Source organism: Notothenia coriiceps, unplaced genomic scaffold, assembly GCF_000735185.1.
Source record: "Notothenia coriiceps isolate Sejong01 unplaced genomic scaffold, NC01 NC01_scaffold00007822, whole genome shotgun sequence".
NCBI lineage: Eukaryota > Metazoa > Chordata > Actinopteri > Perciformes > Nototheniidae > Notothenia > Notothenia coriiceps.
Window position 1 is genome coordinate 67,460 of NW_011340523.1, and position 11,298 is coordinate 78,757.

The window sequence follows — 11,298 nt, forward strand, 5'->3', positions numbered from 1 at the left end:
ATATATATACATACATATATATATATATATATATACACATACATACATACATACATACATATATATGTATATATACACACATATACTATATATATACACTATATATATACATATATATACACATACATATATATACTATATATAAATATATATATACACATATATACATACTATATATACACATACATATATATACTATATATAAATATATATACACATACATACTATATATATATATATATATATATACACAAATATATACTATATACACATATATACATACATATACACACATATGTATACACACATATATATATGTATACATATATATATATACACACACACTATATATATTATAACATTTCTAAAACATGTAATTTGTTTTAATAACTGAATAAAACCTTTCAACTGACACTAATAGGAGCTCCAAAGGAGGCACTTTGATGTGTCCAGCTATAGTATGAGAGGTGGTTCCACGGGGCAGAGACAGGTGCCTGCAGGGCACACACAGAGGGAGGCTGCACAATGCTCCACACACACCCAGTCCAACACAGTCACAACCGAAGAGTTGCTGTACTGTGGTATTTGCTATATGTTGCAGTTTTGGGGGGTGTTTGTACATGAGCAAGGCAGCTGAGCTGATTGGTGAAGCATCTCTACGAACTGCATGTGCTGCAGCTGGAGAGAGAAACACACTGCGTCCTATGCTCATCGCAATGAAATAAGTCTTAATTACATGTGAAATAAGTCTTAATTACATGTGATATCCGCGTGAAGTTACCTGAGCCATATTTGACATCGTGGGAATGCAGACGGACGTTGTGTCTGGTGTTGAGCAGTTTGAGCAGAGAGCCGCAGGTCACGGTGTTCAGCTCCGACTCCCTTCCTTCACACTTTGACCACAGCAGCAGAAACATCAGTGATCGGACGAAAACTTGTAAAACGTGAAGTATCTCCATCTCTGTGTGGAGATGTGTCTCGTATCGGCGAGAGACTCACAAAAGATGAACGGCCCATTCACAATCGGGCACTTTTAAACGATACTGCTGATTTCAACCAATCACAGCTTGACAAGTCCTAAATACGGAAGTTTGTGCAGACATATGATTGGTCAAACAAGAATGCGTGTGTGTGTGTGTGTGTGTGTGTGTGTGTGTGTGTGTATCTAATATGACAAATATATATTTGATCATCCTGTATTCATTTAGCAGTAATTAAGTCAAAAGGAATAAAATAGACACGCTTTCCCCACAGCAAAGCCGTTCAGAAGAAACGTTTTAAAACAATATTTGTAGTTTTTGTCAAAAGAGGAACTTTGGTAAGGACTATGGATAAAAGCGTCTATCAATATAATACAAAAAAAGAATAAAACAACATAGATCTGAAATCAAACGAAGAAAAGTTAAACTAACATCCAACATATAAAAGTGAACTCTCAAAGATAACTAAAAATAAGTAGCCTATATCAGACCAAATGTTAAAAATGTATATTTTAACTATCTTACAGTGATAAGATTAGAACCATAGCTTCTCGGTCAGATAGCTAAACCTAATTAAAAAATATACCAATTTAAGTTAAGGTTAGTTTCAGAAATGATTGTGTGTTGGAATTATGAATGTCGGTTAATGTGTAGCCTATGTAGGCTACCATAGGCTAGGCCTATGTACATATTCGAAAGTGGGTAGACGGATTTTAGAGGGGACAGTGAACGCACCGTGAGGCTGGTCAGACTGGCCAGGTGAGTTTCCACGCGGTGATCTGGGATCAGTTTTTTCCCCGCTAATTAACCCGGGTTAGCCAGGAGCTCATTGATTTCTGACCTGAGATCAGTGTGAGAGTGTTGACGAACAAAGGAGGGGGCAGTAGTACCTGTTTCACTGAGAGAAATACACAAGGAGTTATTGCCAGGTAAGTCAGCGTCTAAAAAACAAATTCATTGTTTTTCATGTTAAAAAAGACGATAGACATATGTCACATTTGTTGTGTTGATTTTGACTTTATTTTTATTTTGTTAACACATTCTTACCGGTTTTATTATGTGGCTACATTCAGAGACATCTGTTTCTAGGAGTGGCCAAATGTGTTAACGCACGCTGACATTTCATCTGGATCTTACAACGTCAGTAAATGTTTGGACACTTTTTAAAGTAAACATATAACCTACTGATTAACATTACATTTGCGACCACAGCGTGCTATTAAACTGCTCCAAATGTACAGTTATTTTTTGTTATTGAGGACTAAACGGGTAAAGATATACAGTATTTACATAGTACAATAATAATCCGTGTATCTACCATCCAATTGTTTTTCTTTATTAAACACGTAAACGGAAGAGCGTCTGAGAGGCGTTTTTGCTTTTTGCTTTTCACCTTACTAAATGATCAAATGGTCATTGGAGCGAGGGGCGGGGCGAAACTCACGGAAGTGATTTCAAAACAAAAGCACTCGTTTGCTAAAATCACACTGAATCACTAGGGGAACAAAGGGGAATTTAGCGATCACAACGAAAACGGCCAAGACACATATTGAGCCCAGAAAATTGATGTTATTAAGGGCTGTAAATATAATAAGCCTCTGTCTAAACTTGACAACATTGTTAGGAGATTTAAACTATACAGCGATTCTGCACTGCGTGACCCCCCGCGTGTCTCTTCCCTCCCGGGCGTCAACTCAGCCGTCTCTCGCGGTTTTTTTTTCTCAAATCAGCTGCTCTTCATTATTCCTGCTATATTTGACGAGTGATACAAATATGTTTTACCAAAAGTTCTTAAGGAAACTGATACTGTTGGACTCGGTTCTAGTTTGACTTCTACCAGAAATAAAATGAAGTACTTCTGCTGTGTAGCTACTTTGTGAGTAATCCTCTGTCAGAGTCCCATCCATAGTAGCCTACATAATGCATGTTTTTCTGCTATCTTTGATGAGTGATAAAAATATAATTTTACCATTAGTTCTTAATGAAATTGATACTGTTTGACTTTGTATTAGCCTACCTTACAATACGTTGAAGTACTTTTACTGTGTATTTAAAAAAAAAATCCTCTGTCAAAGTCCCCTGCTGACAACAAAATCAAGCCACTTCTGCTAAGTTTGATGAAGGAATTCTTTTTTGTTGCCATTAGTTCTTCGTGAGATTGATCCTGTTGGACTCAGTACTAGTGAAACTACCCCCACAAGTACTATGAAGTACTTACTGTGTACTTTTCCAACAATCCTCTGTCAATGTCCCCTCCTGAGAACAAGAATGCATGTTTCTCTGCTATTTTGAATAAGCGTTAAAAAACCTTTCTTCATGAGACTGATATTGTTGGACAGAGTATTTTAAGAGGATGGTAGACTGCAAAATGGCACACTCTGTCACTCTTGTTGGCCTATTGATGATGCTGCTGTCTTTTAATATATGATTATTTCTCAGCCGCTAGTTCGTCACAGATTCTTCATTCTCATCAGCCTCATCCTTCCATCAGTCCCAGTCAACGCATCAGCACACTTCCAGTGTCTGACTCCATATGAGGGTGATGCCCCATGATCACACAGTGCCAAGGACCTCATATTATGTATGTCATTAATGTTACATCACCCATTATAACAATTTGCTTTCCTTTTTCTCTTCTCTTAACTGAATAGCCCTGTCTTTAAGTATAATACAATGTAAAGTCCTTTTCCTGCACCATTTGAAGGCTTCAAAACAGGCATTTTTACTGTATGTGTTTGGAGAAATGACACAATCAATGGCCCAGAATTGTACTTTATAAACTCTGAATCTTGTGGTGCTTGAAGAATTACACACTGGTTAAGCCGGCCAGGTTATATTATGCCTTTTTTGGAGCCCTTTTTTGCAATATTTATTAAAATGTCAGTAGTTATTTAAACAAACCACTATCTGAGGATAATACAAGCAACCATAAAACACCCTTTACTAGAGAGCCATTGAAGCCCATGAAGAATGTATCCTCCCACAAATCTTTTCAACTGCTGTAAGTTAGGGCACTATCTGTGCAGAACATTTAAAATATTCTTCATTTGCAGTATTTTTTTAAAAAAGTGTTCAGAAAGACTGCATCAATTATATATGTATGTATATATATATATATATAATATCAATATTTGTATTAACTAACCAAAGTCAATTTAAATAGCGGGCAAAAATGGGTTAATTGCCATGCATGTGGTGTTTGATATAGTTTACGTTCAATTTCAACTATTTTAGGCAGAAAAACGTATATTGACCAAAACTTTTGTAATAGTTTACTATAATTTAGAAAGGTTTTAGTGAGAAATAATTTCAAAAGTAAACTTATGTTTCATTTTATATTTAAATTTGAAATGTTTGCACACAACATTATTAATTTATACATTTTTTATCAATTTTTTAAATTATGAATCCATTTATTTTATTGTATTTCCTTGAGGCTGGGGAAGATATCATGTAGTTCAACATGCAAATGTTCTAATGCAAATAAGTATAAGTATAACATGGAAAAGGAAATAAAATACGTTTCATAGGAGGATGCGGATTTATTTTTCTCTCACCTTGTAATTACACAATCAAACAATCTATAATTTAGCTCTGGCCTTCACTCACAAAAAAATATTTTGTTGAATTGGACACATTTTTCAAAGCTCTACTGACTGACATGCAATGACTTGGACTGATGGAAGAATCTGCGAGGAATTAACTAGGAGCAGAGAAATAATCATGTTTTAAAAGACAGCAGCTTCATAAGAGGCCAACAGAGAGACAGAGGTGTGTCATTGTGCTGAAGGATAGACCAGCTATCCAGGCCAGTCTCTAAAGACTTTCCAAGGGGTAAAAATGCTGCTTCCGGAGTACTGACTGGAAGTATTGCTGATATATCGAGTCTACCATCCTCTTAAAATACTCTGTCCAACAATATCAGTCTCATGAAGAAAGGTTTTTTTAACGTTTATTCAAAATAGCAGAGAAACATGCATTCTTGTTCTCAGGAGGGGACATTGACAGAGGAGTACTGGAAAAGTACACAGTAAGTACTTCATAGTACTTGTGGGGGTAGTTTCACTAGTACTGAGTCCAACAGGATCAATCTCACGAAGAACTAATGACAACAAATAATTCCCTCATCAAACTTAGCAGAAGTGGCTTGATTTTGTACTCAGCAGGGAACTTTGACAGAGTATTTCTCAAAAAATACACAATAAAAGCACTTCAATGTATTGTAAGTAGTAGGCTAACTAATACAAAGTCAAACAGTATCAATTTCATTAAGAACTAATGGTAAAATTATATTTTTATCATTCATCAGAGATAGCAGAAAAACATGCATTATGTGCTATGGAGGGGACTCTGAAAGAGGATTACTCACAAAGTACACAGCAAAAGTACTTCATTTTAGAGTCAAGTCAAGTCAAACTAGAACCGAGACCAACAGTGTCAGTTTTCTTACGAACTTGTGGTAAAACATATTTGTATCACTCGTCAAATATAGCAGGAATAATGAAGAACAGCTGATTTGGAAAAACAAACTCGAGAGGTGGCGGAGTTGACCGCAGTGCAGAACCGCTGAATAGTTTAAATCTCCTAACAATGTTATCAAAAAGGCCTCTCAAACGCTCTTCCGTTTACGTGTTTAATGAAGAAAAACAATTGGACGGTAGATACAAGGATTTAAACCTTTATTAACATGTTTTAAAGCTTTTATTTCTTAATTTTTTTTGCATTAAGAAAACTCCAATATGATTTTGATAGAGCCTAAATAAAGTTTGTATAAAGTATTTTTTATTATGTTTGCAATTTTAAACACGAAATAGTGACTTATTTTGTACACATGTTTGACCAAGAGTGGTTATGAATATTTACAAATCATATCAGTCAAAGAAGAGTGAAATCTTTGATGTTCTTCAACCACTAAGTAGCAAGAATTCTGCTCACCACTTCCACACTTTGAAATCCAACTGGAGCGGCCAGAGTTTACTTTGCAGCTGGAATCTAGCAGGATTCTGCTAGATTCCAGCTGCAAAGTAAACTCTGGCCGCTCCAGTTGGATTTCAAAGTGTGGAAGTGGTGAGCAGAATTCTTGCTACTTAGTGGTTGAAGAACNGTGTGCCTTGGCAGTCTCAGTTACTTTAACATCATTTTTCATGGTGGGGCTAAGCCATTTCTTGGTATGGCTGTAGCCTACCCCAGCCATACCCTGGCGCTGCCACTGGTAGGATGTATGGGGCGGACCATCCTGCACATGAGTTAAATGCGTTAAATATTTTAACGCAATTAATTCAAAAAATTAATTAACGCCGTTAACGCGATAATTTTGACAGCATTAATTTATATATATATTTGCGGAACTAAACCGACCATTTTGAAATCAATAAAATCATGTTGAATCAGTATATTATGTAAAATTATTGATTTAAATAGGAAGCCATGTAATAAGCAAAGTAATGTGCAGCAACCTGTTGTATTGACCAACTGCATATCTCTTACGTACAATATAGAATACTATGGTATGGTATGGTCCTGGGAAACGTTTAAAGATTCAAAAAGAGGCCTGTAGTAGCAAAGGTCAAGGCAGTCAGAGTATAGAACATGGAGCAGTAGGTGTGGTTCAGATTAGTTCTATGGAATATACATTATATGGAGTAGTATAATTTATAGTAAGAAGCAGAGTACAGTGTATTTTACAGTAGTTTAGTTAACGATCATATATTGTAAGCAATGGCAGATTCAAATGAGTCATTTAGGTGTCTTAAAAAGGGATTAAGAAACATTTTAAAGAGGAATTTACACTTTTAAGTCGTGAGTGAAAAGTTTAATTCAGAATGCTGACATTATTAAATACCCCAATGCTCTGTATAATTATGAATAAGTCTTTGGGGACATAAGGGGCGTTTCACTTCTGAAGGGAGCCATTATGAAATCAAAAATGAAACAGAGACGGTATTGAAACCAGAATCAGCTGAGCCCGGCCGTCACATTCTAGAGATTCTTTCCTGCTTCAGATCTCTCTCCCTTCAGGCTACTGTTCAGGTCTCAACAGCCTCTGACCCAACAGACCTGCAGCGTGTCCCTGTGTTACCCTCCCCAGCAGAGGCAGAAACACTAATGCCCCTTTTTCCACCAAACCAGTTCAAGTTCTAGCTCTGTGCTTGTGCTCTTCTGGTTCAGAACCGGTTCTTCTTTTTAGCCCCAGTTGTGTTTCTACCGCCCAGAGCCAGAGCCCGACTGGTGCTGCGCAATGACATCACCGTTTACGTCGCTGATTTTTTCCCCAACGCCGCTCACAACAACAACAACAATAGAGAGCCAAAGTCCCTCCCCTTTCCGGTGGACCTCCATGGGACCTTATTTTGGAAAAAATATGTATTATAGTCAACGGTGAGAGAGAAATTATCTTTCGATCCCGTTTGAATTGTGGCATGTATTACACATATTATGTTTGTCAATTTAAAAGATAATTTTGCAAGTCAAGGAAAAAAAGAGTTTGTCGTAAAACTGTGAAGTAAAACTTATTTTTGTGTGAAACTGCTCAATGAACTACATCTATGGTCTCGCACAACATACGTCACCAACCAACCCAGTCTCTCGGTATTTCATGTTATAGTCACGACATTTAATCTATTGATTCGTGTTCACCAACACGATTTCCCCCTTTTTTTCGTGTCACACAGAACGATTTTAAAAACAATGTATTTCTATTGGTAGTATGTTTCGTGCCTGCAGCACGTCTTTTTGTCCGTTCGGGTCTTGGAAGACCGGAAGCTGTGGGGTTCATAAAAACATGTTCTTACTCAATATCAAGCCACGATTATTGTTTTTATTTTAAATCGTATAATGTCTGACTTTTTTTGTCGTCTGCGAGGAAAATAAATGGGGCTCAGAGCCTCAGAATACTGAAATCTGTATTTTTCTAAATATTTGTTTCCTTCTAATTTGTTATTCTTTTCTAAATAAAAGGAGTGAACGCAGGTGCAAAGATAAAAATTTACTCTGTCCTTGTTTACTTCCGAAGCTCTCACGCTCTGTTCAGAAGTAAAATACTTTTTCCCAGAACTCTGATTCACTGTATTGGACCCGACCAGAAGTGAATCCAACCAGTAAGAACACCTAGGGGAGTGAACAACTCCTCCCCACGGACTCCCTGATTCACTTAGGAGTGAAATCGACCAATTAGAGATTTGGGGGGGCCGACACAACTCTGCCCCCAAATATGTCTATGTATACTGATGTTTATTCATGCACGATGCCCCCTGTTTCTGACTCGCTGGTCCCGATATCTGTATCGCACGGCAGTAGAGCGGGGAGCCCGGAGTGCTCTGTTAGAGGGGACTCTGTATCTTGTATTGTAGTACTTTACCATTAAAACAGCATATTTGTTATAACCTTACCCTGGTTGCTTTGAATTCTTCCTCTGTTAATTTGACCCACTCACAAAAGGACGCGCTGGAGCAGAAGGGGGGCCTTCAGAGCCCCCGCCAGAGTGTGACCTCTGTTCCAACAAAATGGTGACCCAACGTTAGTGAGTGTTTTTTTTAAGAGGGAACACCAGCAGCCAGCGGGGGAGATGCCTGGAATAATCTCTGACAACTAAAACCAGGATCCTTCAACTGAAAGGTAAACGGACGCCTGTTTCTATCGAAGGTCTGTAATTGGCTAAGCTACATTTTAGAGTTGTCGGAGACATTTCCCAGTGTCATAGTTGTTACGGTGGAATATACAATACATAGTTTAGTTTGAGCGTCGGGTATCGAGTCCCGACAGCTATTTGGAAAGTTATATAATATAAAAGTGAAGCAGTGTAGTGTTGGTTGAGGGTATCGAGTCTCCGCACGGCAGCTAGCTGAACAAGTCTGGTGTGAGTATTGAGTCTCCATCTAAGACTAAATTGAATAACAGATCAAACGCTCAAAGAGGAGAAACGCAAACTTCAAAAAGCCATTTGAAATTAAACGGATTCTCGCTATCTCTTGTTCTGTTGGGGTTAACTCCCATTCTGTTGAAAGAAATATCGCATCTTAAAAGCTGGACAGACAGTGAGGAGGATATATTTATGTGCTTGTGAATAAATAGAATATATTATTGAACAAAGAACAGCCTTAGTCAGATAAATAGATACGAAGTCACAATGGATGGAGAATTTGTTAGACATGAAATAACGAAATCACTGTAAGAAATATATAGGCTATATATTATAAATGTTATTTGGGAGTAGTATTTATCATACAATAGTGACTCTCTTTTGATGGTTGTTTAAAGTAGGAAAATGCAAGCTATTCATCACAGTTGTATTTTTAGGTTATGAATAAAACTAAAAGTAGTAAGTGATAAGCAGAAGGGTTTTTGAACGCTTTACAGTCAGAAGGAATCTATTAATGTGTATGTACGACAGGGGTGCTGTATGCCCGCTTCGGTTTTCAATGTCCGCCATCACGTTAAAACAGAGGATTGGTGGCATTTTCAGTTCATTGCTTACTTCCACACGCCTTTTCTCCTCCTTGTCTCTTTCATTGGATTATTTAATGGCTTAGAACGAGTTGGGGTATTTGTACAACTTTCCGTGTTCTAGAAGTCAAACTCACTGTTCATATCTATTCGGAGTATGTTTCCGGAACGGAACCTCTTCAAAATAAAAGCCACAGGCCGGCTGTTCACCAGAGATGCCTTCACAATAAACAGTCAATTAAGCTTTACAACAATATTATAGTTTACTTATATACGTCGTTTAACATTGATTTGTAATTTCATATAGCAGTTTTTCAAATACGCCGCGGATTTGAAATAACGGTTATTTTGTGTATTCTGTTACAACCTCACCATGCCTTATAAACACAACTTAGATAAACAATTTTGAAAATGAATAGATTAAGCAAGAGATTAAACAATGAATTTATAGTGGTTAGGGAGAGTTTCCTTGTTGGTTGCTCATCCGACCTTAGTACTGGAGTAAAGAGAATAGGAGTTTTATGAGAAAGTGTCATCCTTCCATGTTTTTTGAAAATAAATCATCAGTTTTATTATGACTTTGATGTAGAAATGGATCACGGTGGAGAATTAAATACCTTTGGGTTTTCAATCTTCAGAAGAATTCTTCAAGAGGAGAGTGTTATTTTTATTTTCCTGACTACTTCAAAGGGCGAGAATTCAACTAGAAAGAGATTTTAAAGTGTAGTTTTTACTATTTTTCGTGAAGTAAGAGAATTCTGGGTAAACTATCCCGTTTTATTTACGTTCACATGTTTCGGCATTCCTGACATAATAGACATTCAGCCGGCCTTTCATTTTGTAACCGTCTGGGGAGAGATTTCAATTGAGTGTTTCTCTAGTAGATTGATTGGCTGTGATTCGGAGCATTGGTAGTTGTGGCACGCTTTTTGGGTTCTCTGAATCGTATGTTGGTGACGAGTTGCTCACTATAGAAAAGAAGAACTGTACAGAAGAACGCATCTTCTGAAGGAGGTTTTGACATTTTGTTTGTGCTCGTGTCAAGGCAAACAGTGGTCGTGAAGAGGAACTGTAAGTTTGTTGGGGATTGTCTGCTGTGGGGGCAGAGGACAATCGTGTGTCTGCTGATTATACTGCAGCTCGATCAAGAGTTTCATGCGCAATGCCAGAGAGACGTTCTTGAAGCAACTGACCAGGGCGCGTTTGCTAGCTTTTTTGGACCGCTGGACCACTGACTACAGCTGCAGGAGGAAAGCATCACTGAGTTTTGCTCTTGCCATTATTGACAGACCTTGAGAGCATGCTTGTCTCAGACTGTTCGAGAACTCTGAAGGAATGATGCAATTGAATTTTTCAGCATAGTTGTGCAGAGTGTTCCCCGGTGGTGTAGAAACCTTATGCTTAGTGTTTAGATAAGAGGCTGCTTGTTTAAACGATGGTTTGGAATGCTGAAAAGATTACAAGTTATATTGCTTTTAGCAAACCAAGACATCTGATTAGTTTATGCTCACACATAATAATCTGACATAGAAACCTCAGCTACTGGATACAAACGTGTGGTTGTTATAGCGCATTTGTTAATCAGACAGAAAAATAAATAAGGAATAGTATCATGTTTAAAGATGATACGTGATTTTTTTTTTTTTTTTTATATCCGAGAGCCGTTGTTATCATTGGTGAATACTTCCACAAAGTATTTTCTGATGTATTTTGAAGAACAATACACACGGATAGCGAGTCGCACTTTGTTTTGTTTTTGGATTGAATTGTGTCGCATTACCAAAAAACTGTTCACCTTAGATCTAGCCTTTGGACTTTAACTTAAGGAGATTTTAGGGATTAATTTTTAATTACATCTGAACATTTTGAAACATGT

The 11,298-nt window shown here is 37.3% G+C and overlaps 1 protein-coding gene across 1 annotated transcript in view; it reads right to left on the reverse strand.

Moving 5' to 3' along the window:
- LOC104944291 (D(2)-like dopamine receptor) overlaps positions 1–917 on the reverse strand; it is a 33,018-nt gene extending 32,101 nt beyond the window's left edge. Inside the window, exons 1-2 of the mRNA XM_010769808.1 lie at positions 782–917; positions 621–678 (exon numbers count right to left, since the gene is read on the reverse strand). Coding sequence (XP_010768110.1) covers positions 621–678; positions 782–917 — 194 coding nt within the window. The remainder of the gene's footprint in view (positions 1–620; positions 679–781) is intronic.
- Positions 918–11,298: the final 10,381 nt, after the last annotated feature.